The 18,307-nt window shown below is 38.7% G+C and overlaps 1 protein-coding gene across 1 annotated transcript in view; it reads left to right on the plus strand.

The window, feature by feature from the left end:
• The window catches only part of WDR44 (WD repeat domain 44), a 103,441-nt gene extending 86,009 nt beyond the window's left edge, over positions 1–17,432 (plus strand). Inside the window, exons 13-20 of the mRNA XM_066356870.1 lie at positions 753–866; positions 5,266–5,388; positions 8,801–8,992; positions 9,196–9,297; positions 9,506–9,621; positions 12,183–12,310; positions 12,690–12,812; positions 16,388–17,432. Coding sequence (XP_066212967.1) covers positions 753–866; positions 5,266–5,388; positions 8,801–8,992; positions 9,196–9,297; positions 9,506–9,621; positions 12,183–12,310; positions 12,690–12,812; positions 16,388–16,482 — 993 coding nt within the window. The 3' untranslated portion in view covers positions 16,483–17,432. The remainder of the gene's footprint in view (positions 1–752; positions 867–5,265; positions 5,389–8,800; positions 8,993–9,195; positions 9,298–9,505; positions 9,622–12,182; positions 12,311–12,689; positions 12,813–16,387) is intronic.
• The last annotated feature ends 875 nt before the right edge of the window (positions 17,433–18,307 follow it).

Below are 18,307 nucleotides of genomic sequence, written 5' to 3' on the forward strand. Positions count from 1 at the left end.
AAATGCACGGCATAAGAGAATGGCAGTATTTCTCACCTACCTCTGTCAGGATACTTTTGACTTCAAATAACAGAAATCCAACTGAAAATGGCTTAAACAATGAGGAAGAAGTCTGGAGGTAAGGCGGTTCCAGGCGCGCTAATTCAGCAGCTCAGTAGTATCGCCAGGGACTCAGGGTCCTACTGTCTTCCTGCTTTGCTATTCTTTATCTCTTGTTCTCTTGGGTTGGTTTCCCTCATGGTCCTACAATGATTGCTACACTCTTAGGTGTTTCATTCAGGTAACAATATTCGAAGGCAGGAAAGAGGAAGGTCCCTTTTAGTATGCACTTTCTTTAGAATGAGAAAATTGTTTTAGAGCCTCCTCCTTCTCCCTCCCACAATAAACTTTCCCTCATATTTAATGAATGAAAATTATAGCATATGCCCAGGCCTAAAGCAGTCATCGCTTGGAAAGGGAATGAACTTGCCTTGGTTAGCTTAGACTGATCATGATCACCCCCTGGCGCTGGCTCGTAAAAGGACAAAGGAGGGAATCTGTTATGGATGGAAAGATTGTGATAGCACAGTGTCTTCAGCCGATGATCTGGTTTATTTGTTAAGTCAAGAAGGTAAAGATTCAGCGCAAGGGGGGGTTGCTTTTGGTGGGTCAAGATTTCAATCAAGCATCATGCAAAGTGAGAGAACAGAAGGGGTGGGAAGAGTATGAAGCTTTTGTTTTGCTGGTTTTGACATTTGTCTTTGTCTAAATAGGTGTGCGGTGGAGCTGATGAAGACCCCGATGATAAAAATGCACCATTTCGACAACGGCCATTTTGCAAATATAAAGGACACACTGCTGATCTCCTTGATCTTTCATGGTCTAAAGTAGGAAATTTTTATTTGGATTGTGTATTCTCTATAACTATGACTTTAGGATAAAACCAGATGTTTTATTTGTATGATTGTCAGACTGTGAAGTGTTTGAATGCTCATATATATTTTTGGGTATTATGTACAAATTAATCGAAGTTAAAAAAAATAAGTCACATTAGGATCATAAGACAATGTTTATATTAACAGCTTCTATCTGGACCCATTCATCTACAGGGAGTCCTCGGGTTATGACAGTCTCGACATACGTGTACGACGTTATGAGTTTACGATGCTCACTCCCATATAATCTTTAAAAAATTGAGACATCAGTGTTTCAGCTTATGCCATTAGCATTGTACTTAGAACTACATGGGTGAACTAGTTTGGTTGCACGCGGTGGAAAAATACTCAGTAATGCGGAACATGAGTGAGGGAGTATGCTTAACCTACGCCATTTTGGACTGTTAAAAACTCCGATGTTTCTTTTGTGTTAGGTTATGGTGTGTTTCCGCTTACACCAAAATTCGGGTTACATCACTGTCGTAGGAATGGAACTGTGTTATGACCCAAGGACTCCCTGTACTGTACTTTTTGCCTGTTCCTATAATTTTGCAAAATATCCTCAACAAAATGGATAATGATTTCAACTACAAAGGTGAAGTCTGATGTATCTAATCAAGACTGCTTTGGGGCTCATCTGCTACATTTATGAAATTATTCATTTAAGTTTAACAATTATATTCTGTGAATCAATAATAAATCTTAATTTTGTGTTTCTAAAGTGGAGGGTCTGTTTTGCCACTGAGCAAGTGTTTTTACAGTTTTGTGAAAATTTAAAGAGATATTTTAAATTTAAGGTCTTTGAAGCAGGAAGCAGTTTTTGAATTTTTTGCGTGATACCTTATACTTTCTTTGTACTGAAATTTAATAGTAATCAGAATCTAAAATATATTAAGAATTCAGCTGACCTGTGGTGGTGCAGTGATAGAATGTCGACCTGGAATGCTGAGGTCACTAGTTTGAAACCTCAGGCTTGCCTGGTCAAGGCACAATTGGGAGTTGATGCTTCTTCTCCTCCCCCTGCCCGTCTGTCTTTCTTTCTCTCTCTCTCTCTCTCTCTCTCTCTTTCTCTTTCTCTTCTTTTTCTTTCTTTTTTTTCTTTCTTTCTTTCATCTCTCTCCCTCGCCCATCTTGCTATCTCTCCCCCTTCCTCTCCCCTCCACCTCTCTAAGATGAATTAAAAAAAAAAACACAAGAATTCAGAGGGGCAGCAATATTTAAAAGCCTTACATTGAGCAAAGGCAACTGAGTTAACAAAATACTCTGAGGGGTGCAAGGGATGCCATATAATTTAATATGTCGGGAGAACCTCCTGTACCACAAGGATAGTGCTTGCATATATCAACAGGTCAGGGTTTCTTTGAGCTCCAGCTTCGAAGCGCTCCATTCATGAATTACTTCTCCTGCCGTATTTGTTTCGATGCCTGGATGCTTTTCCTAATCCATCCATCATAATGTCTTTCTCTAAGCTCCTAGAACAAGCTTGGACCTCACCTTGCAGCCTGATTTTCAGCTGAGCCCTAGTTGTGTCTTTGTCCTCCTTCCCCGCCCTATTGGAAATCTGACTGAGTTGTCAGGGGGCGGAAAGCTAAAATGCCCTTGATCTGACAAACACATTTATCTGGAGCAATAAGTACAAAGCACATAATCGGGAACCTTGCACTCGTTTTACTTTGTTAGACCAATTTGTTCCCTAAAATGTCACTGACTGGAAGAAATTAGTTCTCCACTGAGCACTGTATCAGGCAAGGTTCTCCAGAGTGGGAGAACCAAGAGGCTGTGTACATACGAAGGGGTGTGTTCTGAGGAATTGTTTCACACAGGTGTGGGACAGCAGTCACAGTGGTGTCATAAGGAAGATTTTCTCCAGGAAACATGTTTGTTTGTTTTAAGTGAGGAAGGAGACAGAGAAGGACAGACAGACAGGAAGGGAGAGAGATGAGAAGCATCAATTCTTTGTTGTAACACCTTAGTTGTTCATTGATTGCTTTCTCATATGTGCCTTGACCAGGGGGCTCTAGCTGAGCCAGTGACCCCTTGCTCAAGCCAGCGACCTTTGGGCTCAAGCCAATGCCCATGAGGTCATGTCTGTGATACCACCCTCAAGCTGAGGAGCCTGCACTGAAGCCCACAACCTCAAGGTTTCAAACCTGGGTTCTCAGTGTCCCAGGTTGACGCTCTACCCACTGCGCCGCCACTTGGTCAGACCTGTGCTCTTTTCTTATACTTTCTTTTTTACTTATCTACCCATGTACATTCATAGGGCTTGTTTGCCACAAGATTCTAAGCCCCTTGAGAGTAAGTAGGGACCAGATCTTATCTTACTGTTATTTTTCTTCGGTATCTAGCACAATTGGTGTTTATAATGGGTTTTGTCTTTGTCGAAGGTTTAGCTTGTACCAGGCAACAATAATTACCTCGTTAATTCTTACAATAATAAACCTGCAAAGTAGATATTTCATTTTGCAAATTAGAAGACTGGGCCGCTGGCTTGTCCCAAATCACAAAACTAGTTATGGTTAGAACTTACATTTGAATCTAATTTCTTTGACTCCAAAAATTATGCTTATTAAGTTTAATCAAATTATTTAATTTCACTTATTCAATAAGAATTTAGAATTTGGCATATTAGAACAGATCTTAACATGTCTTCAGCATCTTCACTTCTAGGGATGTCTTCATATTTCTTTCATATACTTCAAGCCATGGACTAGGGCAAAAATTGAACAGTTAGTATTAATAAACAACGGACCTGAGATTTAGTTTTTGTATAGTTGTTATTAACAGGAAATATAAAATAAACTGCACATACTGTTCAAAACTGTTCTGGAACTGAGTTGATCTTGAAAAGAAAGATAATTGTTACTAGATACTTTAAAGTTGTACATTTTTCAAAATTCTGGGCTTTTTTCTGTTTTGTTTTTTGGTCTTTTATATTTTAAAGTTTTTTTCCCCAAAATTCTGTTTTGTAATTGCAAGATAGACAACCAAATAAACCAAATAAAATGTATACCTTATAAACGAGCCCAAATAGCATATCAGTATCTACAGTTACATATCCAAATCGATACTTATGCCTAGTTATTCTACATTTAAAGATGTAGAATTCTTTCACTGTTTTAAGTAAATGACAGAGCATCTGGTTGTTTTCCATAACATATGTTCTACTTAAGCACTCTGCAGAACAGTGTGGCGGTTAGAGCCTGGACCTGGAGCCGGACTACCCACTCTGCCCTGACAAGCTGTGCAGTCTTAGACAAATTATTTAATCTCTTTTCCTCAGTGTTCTCATTAGTAAAAGGAGATAATAATATACCTACCACGTAGGGTTGCTGTGTAGTGCTAAGAACAATGTTTAGCACATTGTAAGTACTCATTAAAAGTCATCATTGCCTGACCTCTGGTGGCGCAGTGGATAAAGCGTCGACCTGGAACACTGAGGTCGCCAGTTCAAAACCCTGGGCTTGTCTGGTCAAGGCACATATGGGAGTTGATGCTTCCTGCTCTTCCCCCCTTCTCTCTCTCTCTCTCTCTCTCTCTCTCTCTCTCCTCTAAAATGAATAAATAAAAGTCATCATTACTTCAATTTGTTCTGCACTTTTTTGCATACCAAAGAATACCAGTGTCTCGCTTGGGTCTTCACATTTAGTATAACATGCAGTTCTCCCCTTAAATAGGTTGTGTTTAGAAATTAAAGAGCTTCTGGTAGGTAGATGTTCGGTTCCTGGGTGATGCGCCATAATAATGCCTAAGTGATCTACCATCTTATAGCTTTAGAAGTTCTATGATCTATTCTGAGAAATTTGACAGTGTCTATTGTCTAATTTTCTTGCCTACATTGTGACAGGTGCATGATAACTTCTTGTTTCCGTGCTGTATTTATAGGGTAATCTTTTTTTAGGGCATTTTAAGTGACAATGAGGGAATCCAAGTGAGTTAAAATTCACCCCTGTTGTCAGTGTGAAAATAAGGGAACTGAAGTGACAATCAAATGGGTAGATGCGGCGCTCGCTCCGTCACATATATGCTAAAGTTGGAGTGGCACAGAGAAGACTAGCATGGCCCCTGTGCAAACGGGTAGATGCCTTATATTCATAGCTAAGTTCCAATGTAGTTACAGAATAGGTAATATGAAAAAAGTCTTCGAATCTAAGAACTATGGTATTTAACTTTCGGATAAAATGGGATCTTCCAAGTGAATTAGATAATCTTTTATTCTTTCTGATGCTGTGTATAACAATACTAATTAACAAAACTATTATAACAGATAAAAATCAAAAGTTTGCTTTTATTGTATAGGTACTTTTTTTTCCCTATGGTGATAAACTAATCAGTGGTAATTTTTCCGTAGAACTACTTTCTGCTTTCTTCATCAATGGATAAAACAGTCAGGTTGTGGCATATTTCCAGAAGAGAATGCCTTTGCTGTTTTCAGCATATAGATTTTGTCACTGCCATAGCTTTTCATCCAAGAGTAAGTAATTGTTTAGACTTTTTGTTGTTGTTGTTAGACTATGAGGGAGGTGAGGAAAGCAGGTTTCTCTGGAGGGCAATTGGATTATGGGTGGGGGGGGGGGCAGGGGAATAACAGCCACATAGTTAATTAAGGACATCTTAATTTAGTCTTTCATTTGCTTTAAGAATTATAAAGAAAATCTATATTCTGCTAATCTGCATTAGAAGAACTGGAAATTTTATGTTGTAAATATAACAGTGAAAAGGCATTCCAGATCTTTAATAAGACATGCAGAGTATAAATAAAATATCCTCCTAAAGATCGTAGAGAAGTATTGGAGATGGCAGAAGAAGAGAAGCCAGCAGGTGGACAAATGAGAAAGGGAAGCATATAGGCAGGAATCATTGTAGGAGGGTTGAGAAGAGAAGAGGCAGCAAAAGTTTGAAAGAGTCAAAGTCCAAAATTTGTTATAAGGTAATGCTGAATTCCTATGTAATGTCTAGAAGCATTGTTAATCTTGAGATCCCTTATTCATTTTACTTTATTTTTCTTTGAGAGAGAAATGTTTATTTTAGTTTAGCAGGTACATCACAGTTTTCCAAAACGCTGGCACTAATTTATACTTCCATAAATGGCGTATTAGTCGATCTGCTTGACTGATCAATCAAATAGTGCATTAGCCAGTTTTGTGAGGGTTGTGTTAGTAGTTTAGTTGGCATCATTTTCAACATAGAAAATTCTTTAATATGTTTTCTCTGGAAAGAAAGTATTTATTTTCTTTCTTTTTTTTTTTTAAGTGAGAGGAAGGGAAATAGTGAGGCAGACTCTCACATGCACTCCGTCTACCCAGCAACCCCTGTCTGAGGCCGATGCTCATATCAACCGAGCTATCCTCAGCGGCCGGGCTGACGCTAGAACCATTCAAACCACTGGCTGTGAAAGGGGAAGATTAAGAGAAGGGGGAGCTGGAGGGAGAATGAAGCAAATGGTCACCTCCCTTGTGTGCCCTTACTGGGGATCAAACCCAGGATGTTTGTATGCTGGGCCAATGCTCTATCCAATGAGCCAGCTGGCCAGGGCCAGGAAACTGTATCATTATTTCAAGTAAAAGAGAAAAAGTCTACTACCATGGAATTGCAGACCTATCTTCTACCCATATAGGATAGAGTCATCAAATGCATAAGGCTAAATTAGTTTTAGTTCTTGGCAAATATATAAATACAGGGAAGTCACACATTGATTCTTGGTTCTATTTCACTAGCTAGGTTGAAATAAGTGGAGGGCTTTAAGTTGACCCTAGTTGATGTATGATTACATTTCCAATGACATCCTCATCTCTATATATTTAACACCCATTGTCTTTTTTTTTCCAGAAAATATTTCTGAAAACTTTTTTTACTTCACACATACGCATTGTCTTTTTAATGCAATGTTTCAATTATACTCACATTCCTTCCTCTTTCCCCCAAAATTAAGAGAAAAGAGTGACTTTGTTTCCCTCAATATAATTTCCCTTCCTGGGCAAGCTTATAACATAGTTAGTAATAATTCTGAACCTGTAAAATACTTGGCTAAGAACTTTTGAAAATTAAACATATTTAATCTATGTGAATATCTTATCAGTTTTAACCATCAAGCCTTTCAGGGCTTCTTTCTGAATAACACCCCCACCTGTCACCCAAGATTGCAATAAAAGGATGGATTTACCCCCTCAGCAACTGTGAGCAAAATCTATTCTTGTACCTCTATTTTAACTATCATGTGTCAGTGAAATCATTAAGTGATGATAGTTATCTATGTAGTACATTATTTTTAAGGTTTCTGTTTAGTTGATAATATTTCTATACTTTTATTTAGTTTTATTTTGGAAACTGGAAAGCCCTATTTCTAAAAATTCTACTGACCTAGAGAATTTTTAAGAGGCTCTAGGGCAGAATGGGGTGATGTTGACATTTTACTAGGAAATATGACTATATTAAATGTTATTAGGGCATAAAGAAAACCAATAAAAGGTGACAGAGGACAATCTGACTTTGAGTGATGGGTATACAACATAATGGAATGTCCAAATGACCTGGAGATGTTTTCTCTAAATCTATGTACTCTAGTTGACCAATGTCACCCCTTTAAAATTAATTGTCTAAATAAAATTTTTTTAAAAATGTTATTTGGAAGGAAGATAGCGGAGTTGTAAAAGAAATAGCAAAATGGAGATGCATACACACATGTATGTATGTATGTGAGTATGTATGCTAAAAAATTTCTGAATTGTAAGGTCAAGGTAAAGTATTTTTACTTGTTCAGATTTTCAATATCTACTGGTAGAAACTGAGCCATGCCTATTATACCATAGCCATAAAAATGCCCATTCTGTGTAGATTATCCTTGACAGGCTTCAGAGGTGGATAAGAAGAATAATGTTAAACAGGAAAGAGACTCTTGTTTTGACATCCCAGTTATTTTCTATTTAATCTTATATTACCAAAAATTAGGCCACCTTAATGGAATGCCTGGTTTTTATTTTAGAGTAGGGCTTTTCAACCTTGGCACTGTTGACATTTTGGGCTGGATAATTCTTTGTTTTAGAGGAAGGGAACACTGTCTTGGGCATTGTAGGATGTTGAGCAGCATTGCTGGCCTCCAACCACTAGATGTCAGTAGCACCCCACCCCCCAGTTGTGATCATCAAAAATATCTTTTAAAAAAATGTCTTCAGATATTGCTAGATGTTCCCTGTGGGGCCAGAGTGCCCCTGGTTGAGAAACCCTGGTTTGAAATTGGGAAACTGATTGAAAATTTAATCAGTGAAACCATTCTCTGCTGACATGATGTCCGAGTGCCAAAAATTAACTGGTTCTTGGGCTAAGTGGCATTGCTTTTTTTGTCCAACTGTTAATCTGTGTCCCAGAGAAGGCTATGTGCAAATGTATCATTAGAGGATGATTTTCCCAAATCCTGTTTCTTGAAGGTACTAGCCCTGCTAAATGTTCCTATCCTGACCCCCTGCCATCTCTCCACAAAAAGTCTGTGGTTAAATAAGCTAGAAAACACTACCTACGTTTTCCCCTTTGGGAACTGAGAATCTTGTTTAATTATCTGTAACCCAGAATTTTTCAAACTTAGGTGATCACAGAACCCTTCTCCTACACAGTATACATTTCAGCATAATAACTACTAACATCCATACTTCGGGAAGAGCAGTGTAAGGGTATGATAAAGTGATCACAGTGCAATTTCTCCAAAATGAAAACTGTGTTTTCTAATTGTTATTTCAGTAAATAAAGTAATGCTTACTTGAAGAACATTAATACTTTTCAGTTGAGATCTACATATTTTAAACATGTCTAATAGAGTTAATGTATTGATTTGCTAATGAGTTTTTCTTGATGTGGTAAAATGAAAGGTTTCTAAACCTCTGTCACATTTTTAGGATGACAGATATTTTCTAAGTGGGTCACTGGATGGAAAGCTTCGCCTTTGGAACATACCTGATAAGAAAGTGGCTTTGTGGAATGAAGTAGATGGTCAAACAAAATTGATCACAGCTGCAAATTTCTGTCAGAATGGTAAATATGCAGTGATTGGGACATACGATGGCCGATGCATTTTCTATGATACAGAGGTAAATGACTATCTTGTGTAAATTACCTAATCGAATACTTAGTAAAGCATTTTGTGGTTTTGATTAAGTTGTATCCTCTCTGCCCTTTAACTGACTTATCTGTAAATTGAGGCAAGAAATACCATGCCTGACTGTGCGTTGGATCAGATGATCTTTGAGGTTCCTTCTAATTCTAACCTTTCAATTTTGTGATTTATTTTTAGCATTTAAAATACCACACACAAATACATGTCCGATCTACCAGAGGACGCAACAAGGTTGGACGAAAAATTACTGGCATTGAGCCTTTACCAGGAGAAAATAAGGTACTAAGTATTCATCTCTCTCCATCCTATATATAGGATCCTGAAAGCTCATTCTTAATACCTTAGCTAAGAATATATTCCCTTTCCTATAGAATACTGCTTTTTCTAGTTTTGAGGAATGTTCTGTATGTGTTTATAACCTTTTTGATTATAGCTTAATTTAGATTAAGAGATTATATATTTAACTTTTCCCTTGATTTATTTTTAGATACTGGTAACCTCAAATGACTCCAGAATCAGACTGTATGATCTTAGAGATTTGTCACTTTCCATGAAGTATAAGGGTTATGTCAACAGCAGCAGCCAGATCAAAGCAAGTTTCAGGTAAATTGGCAATGAGAAATTCCCAAAAGAGGTGAGAACATTGCTCCCCTACTCCCGTCTCCCATCCATCCTACCAGGCCTTATGTCAATGTGATGTTTTTAGTTTCTTTGCACTTTTACAACCGGTATCTCGTGTAATCATCCTACAGTAATTACCTTATCCACCTGGATGGTGGAGAGAGTTAGAATGGCCCCTGTTCTGCAGATGAAGAAACCAAGACCCAGAAAGTTAAGTAATTTGCCCCAAATCACACGGGTCAGTGTAAAGCCATAATTAGAAGATTCCCAGCTCCAAATTTGTGCTTTGGTAGTTTGATGTCAGACCTTTTTTAGAGACAGTCTCTCGCCTACCCCACACGTGATCCTAAAAGGTACAGAAGCTAATCAAGCATTTTAACACCCTGTAGTACAGTGTCCTGTATTTACACCTTTACACATCATTATTATTTGAACTCTTAGGGGTCTGGAGGCTCTCCTGAATTACCTGCCTCTTTCTAACCCTCTTCCTTTTAGTCCTTCTCTTATCAGTTTTCCTTTCTTCTGTAATTTCCCAGTACAGTAGTCCCCTCCCCTTCTTACCTGTGGTTTTGCTTTCTGTGCTTTGTTACACATGGTCAACCATGGTCCAAAAATATTAAATGGAAAATTTCAGAGCCTTCCCCCCTTACTGGTGGTTTTGCTTTCCGCTGTTTCAGTTACTCATGGTGAACTGTGGTCCATATATGTTAAATGGGAAATTTTAGGAATAGCCGGAAGTTTTACGTTGCGTACCATTCAGGGTAGCAAGATAAAATCTTGTGCCATCCCACCCAGGACATGAATCTTTTCTTTTTTCAGCATGTCCATGCTGTATGTCCACTACAATAAGATTCTGAGAGAGAGACCACATTCACACAACTTTTATTATACTGCATTGTTATAATTGCTCTATTTTATTATTGTTCTTGTTTATCTCTTAATAGGCCTCATTTATAAATTAAACTTGATCATAGATATGTATAGTCATGCACTACTTAGCGATGGGGCTACATTCTGAGAAATGCATCATTTGGCCATTTCCTTGTCATGGAACATCACCGAGTGCGCTTACACAGACCTAGATGGGCTAGCCCGCTGCACACCTAGGCCGTACGGCATAGCCTATTGCTCCTGGGCTACCAGCCTGTGCGGCGTGTTACTGTACAGGATATCGTAGGCAGTTGTAACCCAGTGGGAAGTATCAGTGTATCTATCGAAACAGAGAAATGGTACAGTAAAAATAGGATGTAAAGATGAAAGAATGGTACACGTGTGTGGAGGCATTACCATGAGCAGGCCTTGCAGGACTGACAGTTGCTCCACCGGTGGGTGGGTGAGTGAGTGGTGAGTGCGTGTGAAGGCCCGAGTATAAACACTGCATACCTAAGCTACACAAAATTTATACAACACGAGATGAAATCAAACACATGAGAGAATGATGCAACCAAGAGACTCAGCAAACTTAAGGTATAAGAAGCTGCCGCCAGTGTAACACGGCATACTGTTTCACAGCACGCTTGTTTATAAGAGGGAATACTCTCTAAAATTATCAGGTACTGTGCATAATTACGTGTGCTATACTTTTATGTGATGGGCAGTGCAGTAGGTGTGTTTACACCAGCATCACAAACATGAGTCATGCGTTACACTAAGATATTACGATAGTACATAGCTACAGTGTCACTAGGTGGTAGTAGTTTCCACTCCATTATAGTCTTACGGGGCCACTGTGCGATATGCAGCCCCTCGTTGACCGAAACATTATGTGGCACATGACATAGGTGCAGGCAAAAACATAGCACATCGGGATTCAGTTCTATCTTTGGTTTCTTGCATCCACTGGGGGTCTTGGAACATACCCCCTGTGGAAGGGGTGCTACTGTACCTATGCAGTAATTTAATTTATTTTTTATTTTTTCAGAGACAGAGAGTCAGAGAGAGGGATAAACAGGGACAGACAGACAGGAACGGAGAGAGATGAGAAGCATCAATCATCAGTTTTTCCTTGTGACACCCCAGTTGCTCATTGATTGCTTTCTCATGTGTGCCTTGATGAGGGGCTACAGCAGACCTAGTAACCCCTTGCTCAAGCCAGCGACCTTGGGTCCAAGCTGGTGAGCTTTGCTCAAACCAGATGAGCCGGCACTCAAGCTGGCGACCTCGGGGTCTTGAACCTGGGTCCTCCGCATCCCAGTCCAACACTCTATACACTGCGCCACTGCTTGGTCAGGCCACAGTAATTTAATTGATAAAATACTCCACTTCTCTCTTTCATCTCTTAAGGAGGCTGTGCACACAGTGTCGAACCAGTAGCACAGTCACCTAGAGCTTTGATGAAAATACTAATGCCTCTGCCCCATGTCAAACCTACCCAGTCAGAACCTCTGCAGTGACACTAGGGGTCTAGATTTCAAAAGTCCTCCTGGGTGTTTTTTCAGGTGTTTTAAAGTAGGATGTTCTGACAGAGGGAAACGGGGGAAAAAACTAAAAAACTGAATGTTGTTTTCTTTATGTTTGTTTGTTTTTTAATTCTCCAAATTCAGCCATGATTTCAGTTACCTCGTTAGTGGTTCAGAAGATAAATATGTTTATATCTGGAGCACTTACCATGACCTAAGCAAGTTCACTTCAGTCAGGAGAGATCGCAATGACTTTTGGGAAGGTATTAAAGGTAAGTAAATACCTACTCTGTGTGTCTTTTATAAGTGAATAAAGTTATTAAAGTGCAAATGTATTAGAATCAAATTTTTATAGGCATTATTTCAGAGAGGCAGTTATGACTGCTTTTGCTTTGTATTTGACTTTGCTGGATTTTTCTGTACCGAGGAAGAACTTATACTTGTGTAAAATTTGAGAAGTCATGGGATCTCAGAACGTGTATATGATACCTTTTTAGAAAATAGTTTTGGATTTTAAATAGTTCTCAGTTACTTATATGTTAGTTTGAAAAGATATTTGCATGTAATTTACACTATTGCATATTTTACTCTCTGACTTGATGTTTAGAATCAAATTTATTAGTTATCCTGAAAGTAAATTTTTTTCCCCAGCACATAATGCAGTTGTTACTTCGGCCATCTTTGCTCCAAACCCAAGTTTGATGTTGTCTTTTGATGTGCAGTCTGAAAAACCAGAAAGTGAAGATGCTGAAGTTTTAGATACCATGCCCTCTGGTAGGTACATTTTTTTCTACATTTTTTCTTGGCAGCACTTAGTAGCCTAATTGACCTAGTATTGCATATTATGAGGTGTTCATTAGCATTTTATTTTCTATTTTTCTGAAGTGAGAAATGGGGAGGCAGAGAGACAGACTCCCACATGCGCCCTACTGGGACCCACCCAGCAAGCCCACTAGGGGGCAATGCTCTGTTGCAACCGGAGCCATTCTAGCACCTGAGGCGGAGGGCATGGAGCCATCCTCAGCACCTAGGCCAACTTTGCTCCAGTGGAGCCTTAGCTGCGGAAGGGAGAAAGATAGAGAAAATGGGGAGAGGAAAGGGTGGAGAAGCAGATGGGTGCTTTTCCTGTGTGCCCTGGCTGGGAATCAAACCCAGGACTTCTGCACGCCAGGCCAACGCTCTACTACTGAGCCAACCAGGCAGGGCCTTGAAGAATATTTTTATTTACAACATAATGATTTTCTGATTCTGATTTCTGAACATTTCAGTAATATAGTTCTTGCAAGTTTTACTTTTTAAAAAATTTACCCAGAAATTAAAAATAAAAAATTTACACCCTGGCCAGAAGGTTCAGTGGATAGAGCATTGGCTCAGTGTGTGGATGTCCTGGGTTCAGTCTCTGGTCAGGGCACACATGAGAAGCACTCATCTGCTTCTCTTCCCTCCCTCTCTCCCTTCTGTCTCTCTTCCCCTCTCGCAGCCAGTGTCTCCATTGGTTCAAGCATCAGCCTCAGATGGGGTTTGCCGGTTGGATCCCAGTCAGGGCACATGCAAGAGTCTGTCTATCTCCCCTCAGGGAAAAAAAATTATAAAGAAAAGAAAATTTAGAAAGTTCTAAACTTCTTTTATGGGCAGCTGTTCTTGGAGAAACATAAACAAAGACATGCAGATAGAGATTTTATGTGTTTCTTCTACTAGACTGTAGTTTCTGTGGGGACAGAGACTTTATATGTCATATTTGTTGTAGTGCCAATGTCTACACAGTGCTTGCCTCTATATAGTAGATGCTTAATAAACATTTGCTGAATAAATGCACTAAACCCAAATGAAGGTTTTTTTCCCCTTCTTACCGCAAATGTATAGCTTCTCTTAGGTAGCTATTTAGAAGCCTATGATTTCTTGCCATTTGTGGCATATGCTTTGAGAATGAGCACTAATTCCAGTTTTATAAAATGCTCATGTCAGGAAGTGGAAAAAAAACCATCATGTAACATTGAGTGCCAAATATGTAAAAAGTGGTCCTTAAGAATATGGTAAGATTGTGTCAGTGTGGACCAGTTGTTAATGAAAGCAAGTTTGTATTACTGAGATTACTTGCAGAATAGTTCATTAAATGTGTTTCTCACTTTAGAGGCTATGACCAGGCTTTTTAGAGAGTTGTAAAGCCAAAACAATAGATACAGTACACAAAAGTTGCTTCTAAAAGTATTTGAATACTTACAAGTTACCAAACATTTTTATTTTCATTTTAGCTTAAGTAATTTTCCCTGTGGTATTATTTGCACTATGCACTATGCTAAACATACTGTTACTTCTGTCCGTTACGAAAAACATTGACAGCAAAGGTCTGGCACTTCTGTAAAGTACAGGATCTAAAAATAAACTGACTCAGAATTATTATCGGTATCGCTTCCTACCGCGCCATTACTCTGACGTCATCTCGACTCAGAATTATTAAACCTTTACTAAATGCTTGTTTGGAAATGTTACTTTTCATTTCTTTTTTCTTTTCTCAGAATCAAATTCACCTTCTCTCTTCTAACTCAAGTCATTTGGTTTTTGTTTCCTTTTTTTTTACTCCCAGTGATATCTTTTAACAGTCCATACATTTCCCCTACACATTTTCACAGTAAATTCTAGCTTTTAAAACAATTTGAGGAAAAAATGAAAAGTACTATTCTTTAAACTTTTCTTAAAAGAGGCACAACTTTTAATGGGTCATACTCATATTTATGTTTGCTGTTTTTTACCTAAGTATAATATAAGAATGAATTCTTAAACCCAGAGTATAATACTGTAAAATATATCTGATTGCACATTCTCTTTATGCCTGATATATTTGGCAGTGTAAGCTTCAGTTTTCCTTGTGTGTAAAATGGTGATAATAGCGGCTTACAATGTTATGATAAGAATTGGAGATGACATACCAAACTGCCTGGCATATAGTTAACATTATGAACTTCATTATTGTGGTTTATAATGAACTTTCTCTAGCCTTTCTCATGTCCCTAAATATATCCTCAGCTCTGCTTCTGTCCCATAGCCCCACTGTGAGATATGCTGAGAGGATAGGAAAGAGTGTTCAAAGGCTTAGGGGTATTGTTTTAGGAAATCTAAGTGAAACCATTGTCTGACTCATCCTGTACACAACTTTTCAGTTCAAGTTTGTATTATTTTCTTCCTTACTATTCAGTCCTTAAATCCACAGATTTTGGCTGTGCATAATAGAGTTTACACGGAATTTTGTTAAGTGGTTTTACTGGTAAATATAAGAGCTAAGGCCAAGTGTCCGTCAGTGGACGAGTGGATTAAAAAGCTGTGGTACATATACACATAATGGAATACTATGTGGCAGTGAAAAAGGAGGAAATCTTACCTTTTGCAATGGCATGGATGCACCTGGAGATTATTATGCTAAGGGAAATAAGCCAGGCAGAGAAAGACAAATATCATATAACCTCACCTATATGTGGAATCCAATGAACAAAGTGAACTGAGGAATGAAATAGAGTCAGAGGCGGGGTCACAGGGACCAGAGGGAAGAAGGATGAGGGGATGGGATCAGAGAAGGTGAAGGGATTAGTGAAACTATATATACATAACACAGAGATACAGATAACAGGACAGCAAGTTCCAGAAGGAAGGGAGGAGGGAGTTAGGGGGAGAGAGGCAAAGGGGTGTAATGCAGGGCACAGGGGGGTGGGAGGTGAGAGTGTTATATTGAGTGGGACACTTGAATCCATGTTAACACAATAAATTAAAATTAATAAAAAATAAATTAATGTATTAATTTTGAAAAAGGAGCTAAGCGTTTTCCCCATTCACCATGCCCAACACTAGCTCTTCAATAGGGACTGTAAAAGGAAAAGGTGCTGTCAGCATTCACAGATTGATCGTGCGTACTTTGTTTCGTGGCATTTTAAGTACATCTGCTGTACCGCAAACCTGCCGTCATTCTCATTAGACAAGCCTGTTAGCAATAGACGTGCTCGTCTGATTGCATCCTGCCGGCGCTCCAGTCCTAGGACTGAACGCTAGCCTCTTATCACGAAATGAAACGTTAGACAATTTAGAGGCCTGGGCTGCCTGGGAGAACATCCCTGCCTTCGGACCCCAAGGGACTGTAACTACCCCAAGCCAGGGAAAGACTAGCTAAGACAAGGTGAGTGGAGGTGAGCGTCAGAGAGAAGGAGAGACAGGAGGAGGAAAGGATGAGCATTGAGCAGGGAAAGAGGGCCGGAACAGGCAGAGAGAAGATCTTCCAACCCAAAGGTCATGGGCATTTGACAGCTGTGACAGCAGGCTTCGTAATCCTTTGAAATCAACTAAAAATATGTTTTGTTTTTAAGGTGTTATGAAGACAGATAACACAGAAGTTCTTCTCTCTGCTGACTTCACTGGAGCAATCAAAGTGTTTATTAACAAAAGGAAAAATGTATCTTAATTTGAAATGCCATTTAAAATAAACATATCAGTAAGTTTCTATATGTATCAGAACTGAAAAAAATATTATAGTGTTTCAGGCTAACATCCTTTTTTAATTTTTGTTGGAAGTTGTTCAAATATAATATATTTTTTGAGAGGCAGTGTTAATGATCTAATAAACCCTGGGTTGATAGACTAGAAAGGAATGTGGCTAGAATAACATTGCCAGATATTAGACTTTACATTTTGTTATATTTGTGTTTTTGTTATATAATTGTGAACATGCACAGGTTTCTGCATGAAAATATATTAATATATTAATCCCGTGTGTGCCTTTTGGTTACATGCACTAAATCATAACAAAGTTAAATTATTTCAATGGCTCTATTGGCCTCTTCTGGGGGAAAGAGTCTTGTTTCTAGCTTAAACAATTTCTTTTGCACAAAATTTCATTTTTAAGAAAAGTGGTATCTTTTGACTGAGTTATTTTAAAAATGTTATATAGGTTTTCAATAGGTCAACAACTATGTGTAAATTGTTTATATAAATTTCTCAATTTGGGGATGAGATTTTTTGTGTGTGTGGTCTAAATTTTGGACTTAATATTCTTTTCTTTGTATGTGTATATACAATTTTTTTTTTGCCACACTGGAGCACAATGTTTCTATGTAAAGAATTTTTTTCATTCTTTATCCATGAGCACCAGGCTTTGCTCACTTAAAAAATAAGCCGCACTAAGGAGTGAGTCGTCTTTTTTACAATAATGTAAAAATGAATTGTTTACATTTTTTTAAAGCATTGTAGTTTTAAAAACTAAGCTGTTTTGATTTGTGTTGTTGAATTTGAAAGCCTTTGTAAATATTGATATAATGTACCAATGAAATAACATCTGGGGCAGTGGTACCCTGATAATGTTGTTGATGGTTACCATATGTTTCTGAAAATTAAATCGTTTATTAAAAGTTGGTCGCCAACACTTGTTAAACATGTGACTTTTTTTCCAGGTGACTTGGGTGATTTGAGAAATGCAAACAAAGTTTTATTTCATAATTTGATTTTTAGCAAACGAGAGACCAGATTTTGAACCCCTAAATTATAATGCATTAGCCATATACCTTTAAAAAAATGAATTTTTAATTCTGGTTCTAAAATGAACATTGCTGAGAGTTTATTTTCTGCTTATATGGTCTTTACTAATTTGTTTTCAGTTATGTAAACAAGAAGCTGGGAAGCCATGATCATTTCCTCGTTACTCACCATGGTCTGGGAGTGGTCTGGACATTGTAGTTACTTGCATGTTGTTCGCATTGGTGTTACCCCTCTGCTTCTTTCTTCCTCTAGCCAGTGCTGTACTCTTTCCTTCTCATCCCCTCCCCTCTCCGTACTCCCTTGTCCCCATATCAGCTAACTCTTTTGAACTCCACTGGGCCCATTGGAGTTGTTATGCCATTGGCTTACTAACTAGTCAGTTTCTTTCATCTCAAGGTGTTTCAGAGGACTTGATCCATAGCTCTTTGGGGCAGCTCAGCTTTCACTGGCTCCTGCCCGAGGAGGACTTGTGGTCGGCTATACTAATCGACTACAACTGCAGGTAGTTGGGCTGCTGCTAGATGACTATTTCCTGATAGGTTTATGTGGTTTCTTGAGCAAAAAGGCAAATAAGAGACTGAGCAGCGGTGGTGCAGTGGGTAGACCATCCCCTAAGAGGCTGAGGTCCCAGGTTCGAAACCCCAAGTTCACCAGCTTGAACACAGGCTCCCCAGTTTGAGCACGGGAGCATCAAAATGACCTCATGGTCACTGGCGTGAAGCCCAAGGTCACAGGCTTGAGCCAAGCGTTCACTG

The sequence above is a fragment of the Saccopteryx leptura genome, chromosome X (genome assembly GCF_036850995.1).
Source record: "Saccopteryx leptura isolate mSacLep1 chromosome X, mSacLep1_pri_phased_curated, whole genome shotgun sequence".
NCBI classification, from domain to species: Eukaryota; Metazoa; Chordata; class Mammalia; order Chiroptera; family Emballonuridae; genus Saccopteryx; species Saccopteryx leptura.